This window comes from Lepidochelys kempii, chromosome 4 (assembly GCF_965140265.1).
Source record: "Lepidochelys kempii isolate rLepKem1 chromosome 4, rLepKem1.hap2, whole genome shotgun sequence".
Classification (NCBI taxonomy): Eukaryota; Metazoa; Chordata; order Testudines; family Cheloniidae; genus Lepidochelys; species Lepidochelys kempii.
In genome coordinates this window covers 95,659,361-95,682,445 of record NC_133259.1, presented here as the reverse complement: position 1 = coordinate 95,682,445, position 23,085 = coordinate 95,659,361, and the positions used below count along the sequence as shown (strand labels likewise).

General features: G+C 42.1%; 1 protein-coding gene across 9 annotated transcripts in view; it reads right to left on the bottom strand.

Moving 5' to 3' along the window:
* The window catches only part of APBB2 (amyloid beta precursor protein binding family B member 2), a 318,929-nt gene that overhangs the window by 147,314 nt on the left and 148,530 nt on the right, over positions 1–23,085 (bottom strand). For all 9 annotated transcript variants that reach the window (XM_073342186.1, XM_073342194.1, XM_073342189.1 and 6 more), the window contains one exon: positions 17,438–18,250. In XM_073342186.1, coding sequence (XP_073198287.1) covers positions 17,438–18,250 — 813 coding nt within the window. The remainder of the gene's footprint in view (positions 1–17,437; positions 18,251–23,085) is intronic.

The following is a 23,085-nucleotide window of genomic DNA, read 5'->3' as shown; positions in this document are numbered from 1 at the left end:
GAAAATGCACTGTTAGGCACCAGAAGTCCAGAGCTTAGGCACCACGGGAAGCCCATTTAAAGTCATTATATTATGCCCTGCTGTGTCTTGGTGGTGGAGATGCTAAGCACCCGGGTGCACAACACCTCTGAAAGATCAAGCAATTAATTCTTAACTGTGAAGAATTTACTTGCTTTTATAGAATTGCCTAAAATAAATACTTAATCTTTTCAAGACAGGGACCAAGTAGCCATTCTAAATAGAAGACGGAGTTCAAACTAAGTTCATTTTTGGTGCACCTCCCCCCTGCTTGCAAAACACTTCCCAGTACCATTGTTGCAGGTCAATGGGAACAGCCTTGTATGGGCCTGGATCTGCCCCGTCCCCCATTAGCAGAGGAGAGGTGGCCTCAAATCTTGTCTCTAGCCTAGTTCTTATATTGGCATCCATTACTCCCTGTGTCCAACAGCACCCCTAGTGATAGTATAGTTGTGACTGATCCTGAATTAAGAAATGATGGCCCTGACTCAGTCAAATCGTTTCAGCATGTGCTTAATTTGCACTGATTTCAAATGTGGGCTTAAGTGCTTTGCTGACTAAGGACAGGATTACTCCTGTACTTAAAATCGCTGAAGTCAGGCCTATATCCCTATAAACAGCTGTGTAAATACCTGTGGTGGCCAAACTGAAATAATAATTAAAAAAAAAAGTTTTAGTTTTTGAGGTTTTTAAAAATAAAATGGAAGTAAAACTCAAACCAAAAATTTGTTTAGAATTGAAAAAATTGAAAAAAAATTTTTTTTTCTTTTTCTTGGCTGAAAGTATTTGGTAAATTTGACACAGATTAGTGAAATATTTCGGTTGACCCAAATCTTTATTTGAGGGAGTGGGGCGGAAGGGGTAGAAAATAAAGTTGAATGTTCACCCAGCTCTATTCCTGAGTAATGCAAGAGACTCAAACCAAAGCAGAGCTATTTCAAGCCATTGCACCATCTGAATGGACTGCATGCATTCTCCATAACTTCATACCCAATAACTACATTTAAAGAACATTATTTAGGTTACAAAGTTAAACATTTAAAAGTTAGGAAATGCCAGAATTAAGATTGCCTATGTAACTGTAATTCAGCCTCCTTACATGTAATCTGTGTGATACACAGTTTAATTACATCAGGGGTGGGGAACCTTTTTTCTATCAGGGGCCACTAACCCACAGGAAAAATCGGTGGCGGGCCACACAGGCCAGTGGGCGGGGGTGGGTGGGGCGGAAAGGCTCAAGGCTTCCCTTAGGCTCCAGGGTGGGGTCAGAAATGAGGGATTCAGGGTGCGGGAGGGGGCTCTGGGCTGAGGCAGAGGGTTGGAGTGCAGGCTCTGGTGTGGGGCTGGGGATGAGAGGTTTAGGGTGCAGGAGGGGGCTCTAGGCTGGGGCCAAGGGGCTTGGAGTGTGGGAGGGGGGGCGGGCTCCGGCCAGGTGGTGCTTACCTCAGGCAGCTCCCGGTCGGTGGCACAGCAGGGCTAAAGCAGGCTCCCTTCCAGAAGCGGCTGCCACTTCCAGCGCCTAGGCGGAGGGGCCAGGGGGCTCTGCACAGTGCGTGCTGACCACGCCCGCCCATAGGCACCACCTCCACAGATCCCATTGTCTGCGGTTCCTGGCCCTCAGTCCCTCACTCTCTCACAGAATCCATCTGAAAACAGCTCTGGAAATTAGACTAGCCTACATGACTGCCTATATTCAGCTATCTACTGCTTCAAACCACCAATTAAATTCTGAACTTAAGTACATAAGAATGGCCCTACTGGGTCAGACCACAGGTCCATCTAGCTCATGTCAAGGTTCCTCCCCCACTCTGAACACTAGGGTACAGATGTGGGGACCTGCATGAAAACCTCCTAAGCTTATCTTTACCAGCTTAGGTCAAAACTTCCCCAAGGTACAAAATATTCCACCCTTTGTCCTTTGATTGGCCGCTACCACCACCAAACAAATACTGGTTACTGGGGAAGAGCTGTTTGGAAACGTCTTTCCCCCCAAATACTTCCCAAAACCTGGCACCCCACTTCCTGGACAAGGTTTGGTAAAAAGCCTCACCAATTTGCACCCAGACCCTGGGATCTTAAGAACAATGAACAATCCTCCCAACACTTGCACCCCCCCTTTCCTGGGAAATGTTGGATAAAAAGCCTCACCAATTTGCATAGGTGACCACAGACCCAAACCCTGGGATCTCAGAACAATGAAAAAGCGTTCACTTTTCTTACAAGAAGACTTTTAATAGAAATAGGAGTAAATAGAAATGAAGAAATCCACTCTGTAAAATCAGGATGGTAGATACCTTACAGGGTAATTAGATTCAAAACAGAGAATCCCTCTAGGCAAAACCTTAAGTTACAAAAAAGATACACAGATGGAAATAGTTATTCTATTCAGCACAATTCTTTTCTCAGCCATTTAAAGAAATCATAATCTAACACATACCTAGCTAGATTACTTACTAAAAGTTCTAAGACTCCATTCCTGGTCTGTCCCCGGCAAAAGCAGCATATAGACAGACAGAGACCCTTTGTTTCTCTCCCTCCTCCCAGCTTTTGAAAGTATCTTGTCTCCTCATTGGTCATTTTGGTCAGGTGCCAGCGAGGTTACCTTTAGCTTCTTAACCCTTTACAGGTGAGAGGAGTTTTCCTCTGGCCAGGAGGGATTTTAAAGGGGTTTACCCTTCCCTTTATATTTATGACAGCCCAGTATCCTGTCTTCTGACAGTGGCCAGTGCCAGGTGCCCCAGAGGGAATGAACAGAACAGGTAATCATCAAGTGATCCATCCCCTGTCGCTCATTCCCAGCTTCTGGCAAACAGAGGCTAGGGACATAATTCCTGCCCATCCTGGCTAATAGCCATTGATGGACCTATCTAGTTCTTTTTTGAACACTGTTATGGTCTTGGCCTTCACAACATCCTCTGGCAAGGAGTTCCACAGGTTGACTGTGCACTGTGTGAAGAAATTGCCCTAGGATCTAGTGGTCCTTGTGTCCTATTCTATCAAGAGGAACAGCAGTTCCTTTTCATCTTCCTACAGATTTCATTATGAGCATGGACCAAGTGGACTGAATTTTGGCAGGAATTCTATGCAGCTTAGAAAAATGCTTAGGCATAGATTTATCAGGTCAATCTCACTCATATTTCACTCTTTTTTCACAGCTTTATGTGTTGGAAGCAATTTTTTGAAGTCTGGTGTTAATTAGCATTGGATCTTTGCCTGTTTCTTTAATATCCTCTAGACTGTCCTCTTTAATATCCTCTAGACACAGACATTTGGACACATTTCTTACCGATAGATCCTGTTTATAAATTATCTTACTCTCTGGCTTCTCTTATTCAGACACGGATCCTTCCTCCTTACTCTAAGCTAGAGTTGTAAAACAGACTACCCTAAATCTAAGCACACAACAGTTTCTGGAGCAAGATGCACTCAATTGTATGGAGGAAGCTTAGGGTCTGGAATTATTCTCATTCATGTCTGAGAAAAACAAAGCTCAAAAAGCTTAGAAAAACAGTTTGTGAGGTCAGGGGAAAGGAAAGTCAAGATAACCACTGCTTCTTAAATTTTATTTTCACTGAATATATGCCTTGCTTCCCCTAAAAAGTATTTTAAAAAATCTTTCACATTAGCATAATATACTGTAATCCCAAATAAAAGGGAAAAAATAATATCTGTTAAATATACAAGACTAGTGCAAGACCAGTAAATTGCATTACAAAGCTAGATAGAACAGGATTCTGAAGACACTGTCAGCTGCTATAGCTTCAATCCTCTGATTAAAGCAATGCTGTCAGTCATGTTTCTACACACTTTTGTCATAAAAGTTTGTTATCTGCATAGTTTGCACGTTTCCCTTTTCCCTTTCAATATTCTCTATTTTCCAGCTAACCAACAGCAAACTTTAGTTTAACCAACAGTTAACTATGGTACACAGAACTTCATTACATGCATTTGTAAAGCCCTCAACACTATAGTATCTGAGCACTACTTGCATGATTAAAAAGAAGCACAGTATTTTCCTCCAAATAGGGAACTATAAATTTTGCCATATGAATCAATAAAAATCCCCCCCTTTCCCCCCCCCGACAAAACCCAGGGGCCTGCGAGCAGGAGACCAACTGACAATAACATAAGCCAATTGACCAAATTCAGGTGCAGTTGGCAAGATCCTTAGCTGGTATAAAGCCAACAGAAGACAGTGGAACTATGTCAGTTTACACCACTGATGTTCAGACACAGTATATCTAAAGCATAGGCCTAAGTATAGGAGTTTGAAGTGTTGGATAAACCATCACAAGAAGAGAAGAAAAGGGGAAGCCAGTCCCACACTGCATCACCTGCCAGCAATATCACAGCTGGCGGCAGGACCCTCCAGCTGAAGGGAATTTTAAAACGGGATTGAAGCAGACTCTGAAGGACCCTGACCGAGAAATCTAGATGTGAAGCAAAGAAGATTTAGAAGTAAGCAGCCCTAAGGATGGAAATCTAGGAACAACCAAGCTTGGAAAGAAGGCCTGACCTTTATTTTGTCTTACTATTCGTTTGTTAAATAAAACCAAAGCTCAGGAAGGGAGTGAGTTTTTCTGTACACAGAATATGGACTGTGCCTTAAGGGAGATAGAAAAAAGTCACTTCCTTGAAATAAGAGATTTATTTGCTAAAAGTTGGCTACATCGCTAAAGATGTGACTTGGGGTTATGTCCCACAGAGCTTCTTCTAAGGCTTATATTTTGGTTCCTTCAAACTTGAAATGGTGCCAGACTCCTTCGCAGGATAGCTGTCTGGGTCAAAACTTTCAGACTTCGGTGCCTAAAGTTAAGAGCATAAATTCCTATTTAGGCACCAATTTTTACGAAGTAGCCTTATTTTCAAAGGGGCTGAACACCCTAATTTCTCCTTGACTTCAAGTCAGGCAATCTATTTAAGCATCTAAATAAGGATTTGGGTGGCTAACTTTAGAACCCAAATGTGAAAATTTTGTCCTGAACTACACACGTCTCAAAAAAAACAAGCAGGATTCGCTAGTATTACCAAACACCTGATTTTCCAAAGATGTCCCTTTTTGTCACTGGAAAATTGGGGCTATATAATTTACACAAGCATGATGTATGCAAAGACAGCGTTCAGCATGCATCCAAAGATAGCTGTTCCAGTTCAATTTATCTTGTCCTCCTGCCAGTAGGTCCAAAGTATTTATCATGACTGGAAAACTGTATAAATAATTGATTGGCTGTTTAGAACAAAATTACCAAGTTAAAAACATTGTAAAGACATAAATCTAATCATTTACATGCATCTTAAAAAGGGATAATTAAAGATAGATGAATATGCAGTTAGTTACTCTGAGAGCACAGAAAGTTATGCAGGTATATGCTGTAAACAAGTAGTAATAGAGATATTAGGAGTTATTTGGTACATAGGCAGCAATTAGTCAAGTAAGTTTTTGTTACTATAAAATGTAAGTCAATTGGTTAACAATTACCAGTAGCACGCAGACCAAAACCTATACCAGTATCTACACAGATACTGTGTGGCATCAGTAAATAACCATTCAGAGCATCTTCCCTCTGGAAATCAGTGAGTACCGGATCTAATAAAGCCCATCTTTTCTAAAACCAGTCCTACAACTGTCAAGGCTATAATATTGTTTTCCTATCTCATATTTCCTGAATGTTGTCTAGCCACAACTTAATTGAACCCAATTCTATTGTGAACCATGTTCTGGTGATGCATTTCCTAGCAGTTGTCATTAATATTCTGAATTGATGTCATTCTTCAGTTTTGAAGTCTTTGAGTTTGTTTTCGAGCACTAAACTGGGAGTAGGTTGGGTTTTTTATAAATCAAAGTACATGTTGACAGTATTAGGCATGCTATTGTGTATGTGAGTTGCTTGATATTATTTGCTGAAGTTTGGAAGAATTGGTCCTCTGACTTCTTTGCAATCCTGTAAAAGTTTCTATTGACTTGTCTTTTTTTCACACCAAGGAAACACAGAAATGTGCTTTGAGAGAACAGAACATGTTTGTTAGTTATGTCTGATATAGGGACTGAAAAACAAATATGAATCTTGTAAAGACATTCACTTTAACAGTGTCAAAGCGACCTACTATATTTAGTGGCAGAATTGACCATCTTTCTAAATATTTCTGCATGGTTTCATATCTGCTGAAGTTTTTTTTATCATATAGAAATATTATGCCTGTATGTATTATAAGTCCAATATACCATGCTCCATTTACAAGATTCAAGCTCCTGATTCTCAAGGGAGAGTTTCATTGAGATAACATCTGTATGGGATTTTCAGTGATTAAATTGAAACTCTGTGTTTCCTCAGAGACCACTGGCAGCAAGGCTTTGGTTTAGTGATGTACTGTAAAGGAGACCACTATCTTCAAAATACATTTTATTTTTGATAGCCTTCGTATTTATAGCTTGCACCAGAGAGCAAAACTGTATTGTGTTGGCCAGAGGTTCAGCCGCCAAGATGAAGAGAGGGAATAATGACCACACTTGGCTAGGGCCCCTGTTCAGCCCCAAGGGTTCTAAATTCAGGCCATTAATTTGGATTGTTGAAGTGTGGGCAGAGTTTAGGGCTCTGACCCATCAGAAGACTTCATCTCTTAAATCCTGTTAGATTTAATGCTGCAAACAAGTGTGACCATTTTAGGCCCAGATCCTCCAAAGATTTAAGCACACACAAAAGTTATCTTGCTGAAGTCAATGGGACTATTGCAGGCATAAAGTTATGCAAATAAACACGGGCTTAAGTCTTTGCAGAACCAGGGCATTATTCTGTTAAACATTTTTTCTGTATCTAGTAAAGGCACAAAGGACAATCTTCTCGGGCTGGTCAAAGTTTTTCACTGAAACTGTTTTTTATATTTCATGAGAAGTATCTTCTTTCCTTTGATACACTTGCCTTGTCTGTCGGGGTAGCCCAGTGCTGGTCTGCTGTTCATCAAGCCATGGAAGCTGTTCTGTAGTTCTTTTGGGGTGAATTAACACTGTAGAGGAGGCTTTATTTTGTTCTAGGAATGATTTTATAAACATCTGCCCCAGATACACCAGGGTTTGGCATATGATAAGGACGTCAATTACACCTAAAGCTTGGGGTTTCTAATTGTTCTGTAAGGATATCTGCCTCTCAGTCAGTCTGGCCATTTTTCTTTTGTGAAGCACTGAATTATAGCGGGAAGGTCAGAGGGTTCCTGTTCATTCTAAGGGCAGGTCTACACTTAAAACACTGCAGCGATGCACCGGCATGGCTTCAGTGGAGACGCTACCTTTGCCAACAGGAAGACTTCTCTCATCGGCATAGGTACTCCACCTCCTCCAGAGATAGTAGCTATGTTGATAATGCAATAAATACAATTATGCTACCACAAGTACAGCTTTAAGAGATTCCTGTATACACTGGGGACACTTCATTATTACAAATTTGGGGGGAGGTATAGTTTGAAGATATAGAATTTTTTTGAAGTCTTTGATTTGCACACCCCTTAATAGTAAACTGTTCTATTGCCAGGATTTTGGTAAACAGTTTAAATTCATTGTAGGGACAAGATGATAGAAAATTATCCAGAAGAAAGGAGAGGAGGATATTGCACTCTGATTTCCAGTAGGTATGTTCTAGGAAAAAGAAAATGTCCCTTTTATAGTATACTTTTGTGTGTGGTGAAATGCTAAGTGTATTCTCTATCTTGGACATGAGTATTTCTCCAGGCATCTGTTAGGCCAATTTTTTTAACAGGATTAAGTGTCTTGGAAAACTTATTCTTCTCTCCTTCCTAAGTGTTATCAGACAACTATTGTCTGCTTTTGTATCTCTTTTCTTTGTTACCTCTTGTGAGGCAGTGGAAATTTTCTACAATATTTTTGTGATGCTCATGTGTGCCTCAGTTTCCTCTCTGCACTTTCCATTGCTTCCCCATGGTTGCAAAAAGGGTTAAAAAGCTGCTCTTGAGACAGAGCAGGAGACGTGAAGTGTTTTGTCACATAACTGTCTCAGGTGGAATGAATGGATCATTAAGGACTCACTGGAGGATCCAGAAAAAAACAAACGGGAGCCCCAACTACTGGACGGACTGACTGACCGACACCTATCCAAAGGAATCTGCAGCAGGCAGAACATGTGAACTCAGCATAGCTCGGCAGGAGGGGATAAGGGCTGGCTTTTGGAGAAACTTAGCAGCTCTCTCTTGGGACTGACAGAGAGACAGATACAGAAATGGATTCCATAACAGCTTGACTGGCTGATTGCTCTGGCTTACCCGGTATGTAACCATGTCTTAATTTTAGTTCTGTATGCAAGCCTAAGGATGACCCAATCCTGTGTTCCAGTCGACTAATAAACTCTACTCTGTTGGCTGCTTGCTTTCACTTTAAATACTCAGAGTCCTGTGCCCTGAAGTGTATAGCACAAGCCTGCCGCAGGAGTCTGGCTTGGCTGGATTTGCTGCAGGGAGCCACAGAGAGAGAAAGGGTTCACTGGTGCTGGAAGGCCCAGTCTGGGAGTTTTGGAGTCTTGGAGGCCAGGGGACTGTCCTGTGGAACTGGGTGGGTCCTTGGGGTCCAGCACACTAAAAGGGTCACTCCCAAGCACCTGGACAGGTTTGTAGAAATTTTGGTGGTGACCAGAACACCCAGAACCCCGCCCCCCGCAAACTCCCCACACACACCTGCCTAAGGCTCTGGGAGGGAGTTTGGGTGCAAGCTCTGGGATGGGGCTGGGGCAGGGGATTGGGGTGCAGGCTCTGGGAGGGAATTTCGGTGCAGAAGGGGTGAGAGGTCAGGCTCCGCGAGGGAGTTTGGGAACAAAAGTAGGTGCAGGGGAGGGGTGGGAGTGCAAGAGGGAGTTGGGGTGGTGGTGCGGGGTTCAGGATGGGGGTGTGGGAGGGGGTGAGGGGTGCAGGCTTTGGGAGGGAGTTTGGGGGCAAGAGGATGTGCAGGGGTGAGGGTGCAGGAGGAAATCTGGGGGCTGAAGGGTGTGTTTGCGGAGGGGATGTGGATTCAGGCTCTGGAAGTGGATGGGGGGGGTTCGATGCTTACCAGTGGCTCCTAGCCGGGGCAGGCCGGGGGGGGGGGGGGTCTCCTCACACTGCTGTCTCCAGGCACCGCCCCTGAAGCTTCCCATTGGCTGCAGGGGTGTTTGGGGCCGGGGCAGCGCGGAGCAGCACAACCCCCTCACACGGGCTGCAAGGACCTGCCAGCAGCCATGTGGAACGAGAGCGTAGGAAGCTGCTCAGCCCCGCTGCACAGCTGGGTGGCTGCGGGAGCCCCCGGGCTGTTTTAAATCGCCCGGGGGCGGCAGGTGGGACCAGGGGAAGCATGGGGGGAGTGTGTGTGGGGGGGAACTTTGCTGGAGCTGGGCCACTGGGACAGGAATATTCCTCGCCGCCCATGCTCCCAAGGGACTGGTTACAGGCTATGGCATAAACCAGACCCTGTGAATCCATGACCCCTGTTTTCCTTTGCTCCCTGACATGTATTGCTGGAGCATCAAGGAGAGGGTTACAGAACATGAAACTGCTGGATTATCTTGCTACTTTATTCTCATGACCTGAAGTGTCACTGGAACTGTGTGAAACTTTGAGTGTGTCTCTGTAAGCTCTAACTGAATAGTAAATACTTCTCTGTGCCTTGTTAAGATGCTCAGTGTTGCAATGCCTAATTGATTTAGGAGCCCAAGTCTCATTTTCAAAAGGGCTTCAGGCACTTGGGAGCTAAGTGTCTAAATCCTTTTTGAAAATGAGACTTGGGCACTGCAATACTGATTGCAGCAACAACTAATTACCTTTACAAACCTGGGCCTTACAGCCTCTCCCTCTCCAGAATCTGAGTCTATACAGTCCCCACTAGTTATTCAGTGTAATTTAGAAGGCAAAATAAGAACAAAATACAAGATATTCAAAAAACAGACACTGCCACTTCAGCTATGGATCAGAATTTAAACCAAATTAAAAATCTATAAATTAAGTGAACAAATGTTTAATATTAAATTAAAAAAGAAAACATTTGTCCACCTACTTTTCTGAAAAGCAGCCTTTCAGAGGATAGGCTAGAAGTATTCCTTGAGATTCTTTAAGACCAGCTTCTCCAGCCCATTAGGCAGCTTGAAGTGGCCAGATATGGCCAGTGGAGAATTCTGCCTGTGCAAGTATCCACTGATACAATTCTGGTGGAGGTGGCTTTGCCACTCCCTCTGGCAGCTGTCCCCTGAATCTTCATAATCTTCATAACCTTTCTGGGACCTGAATTTCACCATCTGGTAACTGCTGGAACAGACTCACATGAAGTCAGATTCCACTGATACTGAAAGAAAAAGAAAACCTTTGTCCACCTACTTTTCTGAAAAGCAGCCTTCCAGAGGATAGGCTAGAAGTATTCCTTGAGATTCTTTAAGACCAGCTTCTCCAGCCCATTAGGCAGCTTGAAGTGGCCAGATATGGCCAGTGGAGAATTCTGCCTGTGCAAGTATCCACTGATACAATTCTGGTGGAGGTGGCTTTGCCACTCCCTCTGGCAGCTGTACCCTGAATCTTCATAATCTTCATAACCTTTCTGGGACCTGAATTTCACCATCTGGTAACTGCTGGAACAGACTCACATGAAGTCAGATAAACATACTTTGACCATGGTGAGAAATAACAAGTGTTGTCCAATTAAAAAAAGGGAGAAGGCATCTTTTTCTTTTAAGAGCGACTGAATGGCTGAAAAACTGACAGTTAAAACCGGACAGATAAGATCATGTTTATACCTTTTGCTAGCAGGAAGTGTAGGTATTGCCAAATAAGAGATTAAATATTACCTATTTTTAAAATAACATTTCATAGCAGTAACTGCTGACTGCTGGCTTTGCAGTCACTTACATTTTAAAAAAAGAAAACATTGAAGGATTTCTTTTTTAATAGATGCAGATTATGTTGTTATACTATCTTATGCTGCAAATCCAAAAAGTGCAAAGTGGAGGATGTATTTCTATATATATATAGATATATATAGTGCCAGTCTTTTACTTATTTCCCCCCTTTCACTGAAATGTGATTTTACTTGTAAATAGCAGAGAGTCTGCATTTAAAAACACTGTTCATGTTTATCATCTCTCAGTTATATCCACTCCCCAATACAAACACACGCACACAATGGAGGACAGTCACTTAGGGTATGTCTACATTGCAGTTAGACACCTATGGCTGGCTCAAAGTTTGTGGGGCTGGGACTAAGGGGCTGTCTAATTGCAGTGCAGATGTTCAGTCTTGGCTTGCAGCTGGAGCTTTGGGACCCTCCCACCTCAGAGGGTCCTAGAGCCTGCGCTTCAGCCTGAGCATCTACACAAAGGATGACCAAACTTACTGACCCTCTGAGCCGCATACGACTGTCTTCAGAAGTTCGAGAGCCAGAGTGTGTCTGCAGGAAGCGCCTGCTGGGGCTTAGGACTTCAGCTCTGCTCCCGCTGAAGCCCCAAACCCCGGCAGGCACGCCCCACAGGGCTGAAGCCCTGAGCCCCTCCTCCCTGATGGGCAGAAGCCCCTACCCCATCACCCTGCTGCAAGGCAGAAGTCCCGAGCTCCCCCTGCCCCCGAGTCTGGTAGGTGGAGAATGGGGGTGGGGACCTCCAAGAGCCACACTTAAAAACGGCTCATGAGCCACAGTTTGGCCACCCTTGGTCTACACAACAATGAAACAGCCCCATGAGCCTGAGTCAACTGGCATGGGCCTGCTGTGGGTTTTTAATTGCAGTGTAAACATACGCCTATTTTCTCCGTTTATTGTATTTAGCACCTTGTGTAACAAGTCTTGAGAGACTGAGTTCATTTAGAACAAGAATGTGCATTCATTAATCTTTGTATACAATAAGTAAAAGTTTGAATCAACAAATTAAAATGATCGTTACAGTGTTGCATGTGGGTTAGAAGTCTTAAACAGTATTTATTATAAAAAAATAAAAAAGTTATTATGAGATGGTTCACTAACTAAATCAGCAGAGTTATTCTACTTCCCAACATCTAAGATCATCATAATGGTCTAAATTTAAAACCCTTCCTTGCCACAAGTTCAGGATATGCAAGAATATTGTAGATTTTAAACCTAGATTCTCACGTTTCCAGTTCTGCAACCAATGACATGCCCATTTTGTTCAAACTAATATTAAAGTTTATTAACTGTTTCATTAAGAAATATTTTCCATGAGATTCAGAGGGCAGAAAATAATAGAAATAAAATTACTCAGAGGAAAACAACAAAATGCTCCTTTAACACCATGGCAACATGTATCTGAATTACATATTAACACTGAACACCTATTTTAAGGTATTGAGTGCTCTTTGAAACTAGAATTTTTCCCTTTTACTAATGGAATTTTAACAATAGGAAGAGTTTTCCTTCTCACAGCATGTAAAACTACATCCAGAAGTTTTTGTTGTTTTCAGCCTAAATCACTTCTAAGAGAAAAATAAGGTACAGCTAAATGCACACAAACACATGCCATGAATAACCTGACACACTTTAAAGTCTGAAGAGTCCATTGTTTTGAAAATTTCCCATCTCTCTAAAGCTGTCAAGAATAAAGAATTTATTTCACCATGTTGCACTGCAGCAGTTTTAAAAGAAGAAAACAACAAGGAATACTAGCTTTATGTACGATGAAATATTAATTTTCAAAAACGCTCTGATTCCCTAAGGTACAGGGATACCACACAAAATCATACACCCTATGCTGGTTCACTAATTTTACAGCATTTAGAAATTATTACTTATTCCTCAACTCACCCAAAAATCAACTATTAATCCCTTACAAATTGCTTCTACCTGGATTAGATTCAATTTAACTCCAAACCTAACTAAAAATCTATAGAAAGACTCAATAAGTCTCTGGATCAGCCCTTTAAAATAAAATTTCACCCACTGCAGGGACCATTAAAATATAAAAAAAATATTACTTGATCTCTCAGTGTTTCTGAAGCACGCATCTCTGCAATATCTAGTAGTTGCCAATTTGTAGGCCAGATATAAATGAAATCATCATGATGTACAGTAAGCATTTGTGGATTAAAGACCCCCTTCACTATCTACTAGGAAATGATCAGATAAAGGCACAGGTGATTAAGATGAAAACCACCCAAAACTACTCTTCACACCTTTATCAAAAAGGCAAGTTCAAATCATTCACTGGATTTACCAGCCAATACAGATGGTTCACGCCTTATTTTACAATCCTAGCAGCTAGATAAATGGACTTGATAAATGGACTAGATAAATGGACTTGATCATGGGCCACAGACTCCTGTGGATGCCCAGTGGTCCAAATCACTGAAGACATCTGTGAATGGAGTCACTGCTGAGAACTACTTTCAGAAAATTTGCTTGATATTAAGTATGTCTAAAGATACTTCCGGGAATCACGAATTTTGCTGTTTTTACTAGTGAAGGATTTTTTCCCCCCAAAATTGGAGCTGCTGATACTCAACATCTTTTAAAAAATCAGGCTTTAACTGTCTTACAAAGCACCAGTCATGACATCCATGAGCCACTGCAAAGGAAAATACCACATTTGGCGTCTTGACCTCTTTCTGTCACATCAACAAACTATCCACTCTAGAAGATGCCAGAGGTGAATTAAAGATGGTAAATTAGCACAACACTCAGGTGTTTTAATGCTCTGGGAGCTTTAAAATGGGCACTAATGGTTAAAATCCTTAAATTTGCAAAAAAAAAAAAACCCCAAAACTTAACTTCTTAGGAAAAAACCTTTTAAGAACCAAGAAATTGCCATACTGGATCAGACCAATGTTTCATTTAGTTCAGTGCTCCATCTCCGACACTGACCAGTACTAGAAGCTTCACAGGACGGGGAAAGAATCCCTCATATTACATGAAGTGACCGTTTTCTGAAATTTTTCTCAATAGTTTCTCTCAATTTTCTAAATATTATTTTCCTGCAGTTCAAGTATAAAGGAATAAAAAAGTTCAGGAGTGAAATTCTGGTCCCACTGACTTCAGTGAGGCCACGAGTTTACTCCAGAAACCATAGCAGTCTGGGCAGTCCGTCATAGAAATGCCACTTCACTGCACAACGAAAGAGCTCATTCTGGGGGAAGAAATGGATTGGAGAGCCTAAAGTTATCATTTTCAGAAGCTGGCATTACTTCGGCTTACATTGTCCCCGTTTAACAACATTAGCTCTTAAAAATGATGCCTGCTTACATTTGACTGAGAGGGGAGATAATTTACTACTGCTTTTGTTCGTGGGAGAGGGACAATTGTTTTTTGGGGTTGGGGGGGAGTCGTCACAATATAAAAACTATTTTTAAATGAAAGCTTACAATCCACACTAAAGAAAAAAAATCCAGAAATTGCTCAAAGGCCCTAAAGGTTACAGAATAAAAGAGCTTATTTGTACCCACAATTCTCCAGGGCCTCATCCGTGGAGACTGTCAATTATGCAGAGAGCTAGTGAACACAATATTAAACCATTTAATCAAACATATACTGCAGATGCCACTAACATTTTCTTCAGCTGGTTTCTTGCTTCAGACAACAAAGACGCAGACTGTACATGATGTACACTAAGAAAGAATATCAAATCAGAAATTGAGATCTTATTACACTGACCACGTCTAGTCTAACAAAGAGAAATCTCTAACTCTAGATACTACAGCAATACGATAATAATAATTATTAATAATGGAGAAAGATCAAATCCAACTAAAGTTAGTACACCTGGTATTAAGGGTTTATTCAGGGTTTTTGTTCATTTGTTTTATATTTTTAATTCTTACAGTTATAGAGCCAAATATACCACTGGGTTAACTAGGCACAACTCTAATGAAATCACAGGAGTTGCATGCACTTACTCCAGCTGTGAATTTGGCCAAAAATGCACTGTTGAACAATTTTGATATAAAACTACTGCACTCCTGTAGCGAAACACACTTGTAATACATACATAGGTATGACAATTTCTTTGGCCCCAGATCACCTTTACAGAGAACAGGATTTGCCTCCCCACAAACTAATATCCTTTCATACAAATCCAAATATAAAAAGGTGACAAAGTCCATTAACTACAGTAAATGAATTATTTGCAGCTTTAAAAATAATATAGAAGAGCTGTAAATTGCAACAATGCTACCGCAGTAGTCACCATTATTGTTCAAATAATTAATGGACCCCGGCTTTCAAAACGTGAAACCCAGTGATTTCAACTTCTGAATTAGCATACAGAACAGCAGAATGCAGCATAAAATGCATTATTTAAATGTCAGATTTTTTTAAAAGGATATCCTAAAATTGGGGTTTTTTCTAATAGATTTGAATATTTTTAAAAAAACATCTTTCTGCCCTGTAAAGCCTCAAAAGCTTGAAATAAATATATCTTATCCTGTAGATTTTGTACTCATACACCATGTACCAGAATTACCAGCTCACATCACCATTAGTGCGTTAGATGCACCTTCTGTTTGTTTTAAATTAATAATTTCTCAGCAACAAAGGGCTAGGTGTTTAAAAGAAATGAATGATCATCTGGAACTGATTAAGTGCTTTGAATTTTAAAAAATTAAGGTCAAATTTAGGATCCACCATCATTGGGACCTCAGCTGTGGTACCTGACAGTGCCCCTTTTATAGAAGGTTGTCAGCTTTCTTAATTTTATGAGGAGCTATGTATTAGAGTATGTCTACACTACGAAATTAGGTCGAATTTATAGAAGTCGGTTTTTTAGAAATCGGTTTTATATATTCGAGTGTGTGTGTCCCCACAGAAAATGCTCTAAGTGCATTAAGTGCATTAACTCGGCGGAGTGCTTCCACAGTACCGAGGCTAGAGTCGACTTCCGGAGCGTTGCACTGTGGATAGCTATCCCACAGTTCCCGCAGTCTCCACTGCCCATTGGAATTCTGAGTTGAGATCCCAATGCCTGATGGGGCTAAAACATTGTCGCGGGTGGTTCTGGGTACATATCCTCAGGCCCCCGTTCCCTCCCTCCCTCCGTGAAAGCAAGGGCATAAAATCGTTTCGCACCTTTTTTCCTGAGTTACCTGTGCAGACGCCATACCACGGCAAGCACAGAGCCCACTCAGCTCACTGTCACCGTATGTCTCCTGGGTGCTGGCAGACGCGGTACTGCATTGCTACACAGCAGCAGCAACCCATTGCCTTGTGGCAGCAGACGGTGCAATAGGACTGGTAGCCGTCATCATCATGTCCGAGGTGCTCCTGGTCGCCTCTGTGAGGTCGATCAGGAGTGCCTGGGCAGACATGGGCACAGGGACTAAATTTGGAGTGACTTGACCAGGTCATTCTCTTTAGTCCTGCAGTCAGTCCTATTGAACTGTCTTATGGTGAGCAGGCAGGCGATACGGATTTCTAGCAGTCGTACTGTACCATCTTCTGCCAGGCAGGCAAGAGATGAGGATGGCTAGCAGTCGTACTGTACCATCTTCTGCAGAGCAGCCATTAGAGGTGGATGGCATGCAGTCCTTCTGCACCATCTGCTGCCAGCCAAAGATGTAAAAGATAGATGGAGTGGATCAAAACAAGAAATAGACCAGATTTGTTTTGTATTCATTTGCTTCCCCCCCTCCCCCGTCTAGGGGACTCATTCCTCTAGGTCACACTGCAGTCACTCACAGAGAAGGTGCAGCGAGGTAAATCTAGCCATGTATCAATCAGAGGCCAGACTAACCTCTTTGTTCCAATAAGAACAATAACTTAAGTGCACCATTTCTTATTGGAACCCTCCGTGAAGTCCTGCCTGAAATACTCCTTGATGTAAAGCCACCCCCTTTGTTGATTTTAACTCCCTGTAAACCAACCCTGTAAGCCATGTCGTCAGTTGCCCCTTCCTGCGTTAGAGCAACGGCAAACAATCGTGCATCTGAGTTGAGAGTGCTGTCCAGAGCAGTCACAATGGAGCACTCTGGGATAGCTCTCAGAGGCCAATACCATCGAATTGTGTCCACAGTACCCCAAATTTGACCTGGCAAGGCCGATTTAAGCGCTAATCCACTTGTCAGGGGTGGAGTAAGGAAATCGATTTTAAGAGCCCTTTAAGTCGAAATAAAGGGCTTCATCATGTGGACGGGTGCAGGTTTACATCGATTTAACGCTGCTAAATTCGACCTAAAGTCCTAGTGTAGACCAGGGCTTAGTCTCACCATTAGGTTTAGCTATGATTTACTTCATTCATATATTTCAGGGCCAGAAGGGACCATAATGATCATCTAATCTTACCTCGGGACTCATAACTCTCCCAAAACAAGCTACTGCTTGGTAAGGAGAATTGTAATGTCCCTTTCTTCTCCCAGATTGTCTCACTTATCCCCAGCTGTCTATACAATGAGACTCAAGAGAAACAACAAACACATTTTTAAAGAATGATAGTTATTAAGGGTTGAGGGAAACATTTCTTCACTTTTGTACCTGTTTCATCAGGTGAACTTGGAGAAGCACTGTCCTGCGATAACGTTGTCCAGCTGGAGTCTTCATCACTTGGAGCCAGATTTTGAATCCGATGTAATGCACAATCTGTTTTGGCTCCAGTTTTAGGATGGTCCTTCTTAGTCTCAGGACTTGATGATACAGTGGCTACTTGGCCATCTTCTGGACTGGACAGCTTGTTTTGTTTCTGAGGCAACACATCCCCATTGACAATCATGGTAGAAGCCTGGCTGTTACTTTGTGCCGCTTTCTCCTCCATCACTACATGGCTGTTCCCAAAATTTTGTTCTAGTTCCCTGGTTGATGTTTCCAGATCTGCATAGTAATTTAGGAAGCTCTTGCTCCTCCTAGGTTGAGAAGAGAATATTTCACAGCCTGCAGAATCCTGAGGGGTTGGCTCTTTACCTTCTAACTTCTCAGAAGTTATGTTTATGCCTGCAGTCATAGTGAGATTTTTGTTGGGATCCTGTTGCCCCTGTTCTGCTGCTTTTCTAAGCTGATTTTCTCCATTCTTCACCAGCTTTATATTGGCAGAGTTGTTCCCCAGAAGGGGCTGTGCTGCTGGATCCGAAAGGCCCATGGCTGTCTGAATGTTAGTTAATGCATATTTTTTCCTGCATTTTGGGGGAGTGCTGTTCTTTGTTTCTGTATGCTTTATTTCCGCATTCAATAGTTCATTATGGGAGGAGCGTAGGTTAAGAGTATTTGGGGGAGTGGCAGGATTATTGCGATTCACAATGTCTGTCGTGCTATTGCTTGCCATAAACACAGCCAACGCGTCCACACTGGAGTCAACTAGAAAAGAAAAACAAATATTCATGAGATACATTAATTGTATACTCCTTGTAACAGAGCTTTTGGAAATGGGATGCAACGTTTTATGTAATGTGCAAAGAATAGTTTCTACAAACTAAGCAGGAAGGAGTACAGACACCTCAACAGAAAAGATCAGTTTATTAAATATGGAGGTCCAAAGGCAAAAAGGGTGGAGATGACATTGGGAAATGTTAAGTTGTTAAGAAAAGTATACAAGGTTTTTGACCCCAAATTTTATTTTACATTTTTGCATGTTTGAGCTACTGTGTTCCAACTAGGTAAATTCTGGGGAGGGAGAGAAGTACTTTGCATCTGCTTTGCAGCCCTGAAGTTCATCATCCTCTCTCTCTCACTAAAACTTAAATGTTTCACCGCCTCATCAGCCAAGGAGTAAGGCAAGAATTTCTTTAGGACTCATCAATAGTGAGTTGATGAATGCCTGAAGAGTGAGTGGCCCTACAGACCAAAGCAAGACACTACTCCCTTTCCACTGTGGTAGAAATGAAACATTGTTATTGCTTATTTTAGGGCTGACTGGCAAAGCCAGCTATTGCCTCTTAACAGCTTCAAGAAATGTACCACAGCTGTTTGCAAATTTTTTTGTACAGCTGTTTGCTAATTTTTTGGCAATTCTCTAGTGTTTTTACGCATACATGCTATGCTGTTTTGTTAACTATAGTGTTTTTATAATACTGTACATATTGTAACCATGGGACGTTTCAAAAATATCACAAATTTCTGAAATTTGTGTGTTTCCCACAGATAATTAAATACTTTTAAGAGATGCCATCTCACATCTTGTCCGTCAGATTGATACTTCAAGATGCAAAGTAATGTCATGACTCATCTGGTTGAGGTCTCAACATAAAGTTATGCACAAGGGCCCTCTGTTATAAAAGCATGTATGTAGATTTTTTTGTCTCAGAACAAGAAGTTACTTGAATTTATTGATTTGCTTTTTTAATTTCTTTTGGTTTGGTTTTTAATTTCTTTTGGTCTGAACGCAATCTAGACGTTAAACACTCATAGACTTTAAGGTCAGAAGGAATCATCGTGATTATCTAGTCTGACCTCCTGCACATTGCAGGCCACAAAACCTCACCAACTCACTTCTGACTTATAACCTGTAATAGATCCATAACCTCTGCTGAGTTACTTAAATCCTTACATCATGATTTAAAGACTTCAAGTTACAGAGAATCCACCATTTACACTAGTTTACACCCTGGCCCCATGCTGCTGAGGAAGGTGAAAAATACCAGAGTCTCTGCCAATCTAACTTGGGGGAAAATTCCTTCTTGACCCCTAATATGACAATCAGTTAGACCCTGAGTATATGGCAAGACCCAACAGCAAGACATCTGGGAAAGAATTCTCTGTAGTAACTCAGAGCCCTCCCCACCTAGTGTCCCATCACTGGCTGCTGGAGATATTTGCTGCTAGCAGTCGCAGATCAGTTACGTACCATTATAGGCAGTCTCATCATATCATCCCCTCAATAAACCTATCAAGTTCAGTCTTGAAGCCAGTTAGGTTTTTTGCCCCCACTGTTTCCCTTAGAGTGGTGTTCCAGAACTTCACTTCTCTGATGGTTAGAAACCTTTGTCTCATTTCAAAACTAAACTTGTTGATGAGCAGATAATATCCGTTTGTTCTTGTGTCCTCATTGGCCCTTAATTTAAGTAACTCCTCTCCCTCCTCGGTATTTATTCCTCTGATGTCTTTACAGATAGCAACCATATCTCCCCTCAGCTTTCTTTTGGTTAGGCTAAACAAGCCAAGCCCTTTGAGTCTCCTAAGTAGGTTTTCCATTCCTCTGATCATCCTAGTTGCCCTTCTCTGCACCGGTTCCAGTTTGAATTCATCTTTCTTAAACATGGGAGACCAGAACTGCACATAGTATTCCAGGTGAGGTCTGATCAGTGCCTTGTATAACGGTACTACCGCTTCCCTGTCTCTACTGGCAATACCTCGCCTGATGCAACCTACGACTGCATTAGCCTTTTTCATGGCCACATCACATTGGTGGCTCATTGTCATCCTGTGATCAACCAACACACTCTTTGTAAAACTTTTAAGGAAAGGATAATTGTGACCCCTGCCAGTTTATGCCTGGTAGAGTGTCCAAAATTGTATGCTATTTATGCAGGCCAGTTTTTGAAATCAGAAAATCATAGTACATTTCAGTAAAATAAAACGTAAAATAATAATAATAATCATCATCATCTAACTATGACAACCTGAAATAAGATTACAATCTATATACAGTTAATTAACAGTTAATTAATATTGTTACAAGCAGGCACCCCAGTTGTGAAGATTCCAGTGTCCACTGCAATGTTTCTAACTACTTTTTGTCTCAAACAGAATTCTTAAGAAACATATATCTTCCTAGATAAAGTTCAAACACATCCTTCCACATGATTTACTCAGTCTCCAGTGGATTGCATTTCAAATGACAAAATCAACACATGGAGACATAAGTACAAACCAACATGATTATTAGTCTACTAAGTAAACATCTACCACGAATACTGACTCATTCCTAGAAAGTGAATCATGAGCTAAGGTTTTAAATGGCTCAACATGAAGTTATTGTACCTCACTGTTGTTTATACATTACATTGTTTATACAGGTTTCAGAGTAGCAGCCATGTTAGTCTGTATTCGCAAAAAGAAAAGGAGTACTTGTGGCATCTTAGAGACTAACAAATTTATTTGAGAATGCATCCGATGAAGTGAGCTGTAGCTCACGAAAGCTTATGCTCAAATAAATTTGTTAGTCTCTAAGGTGCCACAAGAACTCCTTTTCTTCTTATTGTTTATACATTAACTCAAATGTGCAACTCCTAACCATCATAGCCTAAGTAGTGCACATATTTAGATGAGGGAGTATGTCCTCTCATGAAGTAGATTTTTGGTTATCTTCCATTGACCCTGCCGTCATACTCATCTACACACTCATTTACAAAGTGCTGTTCCTACGCTATCAGGCAGCTCCTGCATCCTGTAATTTGTATTCCATTCCTTGTTCTACCTGAAACTGAAGTATTAAGCAGAGCTAGGAGCAGCATCAGTTAGAAACAAATGAGTTGGGAATTAGTATTAATAGGTGTGGGGAGGATTGGACACAAGTACGTGGCAGAGAGAGGAGAACCAGAATGGAAATGAAGAAAGGAAAGGAGGAGGAGGAGTCAAATGGTAAGAAAGGAAGAAATTAGGGAGAGAAGGGGTTGGAACCAGATCAATAAGTGACAAAGCGAGAGATTAGAAAAAGGTGAAGTGAAGAAGAGAAACAACAGAAGGCAACAATGGACAAGGGAATATAGATGGGGAAAATCCATCCTGACGTGAAGAGCACTTCCTATCTATCAAGGATGGAAGACACTGCCTGAGAAAGAATTACTGCATGTACTAGAAAATATAGGTGTACTAAGGAAGGGCTTAAATTACCTGAAGGTAGGAGTGAGAACAGAAACAGAACATAAAGATAAAGAGTGAGAAGGAAAAGATAACACCCTACTTCAGGCACTAAGATGCTTTCATTCAGAATGTCAGTTTGTCCAGAGGAAGCATATCCCAATTTGCAATTCAAAACTTCAGGGAATCAGATTTCTTTTGGCGCCTCTTCTTCATCCACCCCCTTTAATTCTGAGTCAGGTGCAACTGTTTTCACTTGGTTACATCTCACAGTTAGAGTGTTCCTACCAATTCCCAAGGAAGTCCAAACTAGTTCCAACCCACATTTCCCCCTCAGTATTACCATTTTGATTTGGGAGTGTTTTCCACTCACTTCCCTCAGATGTATAAGTAATGTCACAAGAGGCAAAGCAAGGGAGGAGCTGGCCCCAAGTCTGTACTTCACATTTCCCAGTACACCATACAGTACTGCCTTTACATCGGAGGAGTGGGCAAACCTTTTGGCCAAAGGGCCACATCTGGGTTTGGAAATTGTATGGCGGGCCATGAACGCTCACAGAATTGGGGATTGGGGTGCAGGCTTTGGGGTGGGGCTGGAGAAGAGGGGTTTGGAGTGCAGGAACGTGCTCTGTGCTGGTTCAGAGGGCGGGAGGGGGATCAGGGATGGGGCAGGGGTGCAGGCTCCGGGCGGCACTTACCTCAAGCAGCTGCCGGAAGCAGCAGCATGTCCCCTCCGGCTCCTGCAGGCGCCCCCCCCTGCAGCTCCCATTGGCTGTAGTTCCTGGACAATGGAAGCTGCAGGGGTGGTGCTTGGGGTAGGGGCAGCATGCAAAGCTCCCTGGCTGCCCCTACGTGTAGGAGCGGGTTGGGGGGACACACAACTGCTTCTGAGAGCAGCATAGCGCCACGGCAAACACGGAGTGGAGCAAGCCCCCAACCTCGCTCCCTGGCTGGAGCAGAGAAAACCCTGGACTCTGCTCCCCAGCGAGAGCTCGGGGGCGGATTAAAATGTCTGAAGGGCCGCAGTTTGCCCACCCCTGCTTTATGTGAACACATTTCACCTTTCTGCCTGCCAACCTCATAAACATGTAGTTCCAGTTCTGGGACTAGAACCACTTGCAGTCTCCATTTCTCTCTCTCCCCCCCCCAGGGGTTTTATTCCCTTACTCTATTTTATTGTCAGAAAAATAATATCCCAGCATTTGCATAAAGGAGAGGAACAGCCTCCACCCACAGTGATGTGGATGTTGTTTTTTTGAATGGGACCCTGAGGTATCAGGATGTAAAATGAATGTACAATTTTCCTGTCAGAAAAGTGATCAACAACATGACTAGTGCTCCTAGGCATTATGGTAATACATATAATAAATATTAATCATAATACACAGCCTCTG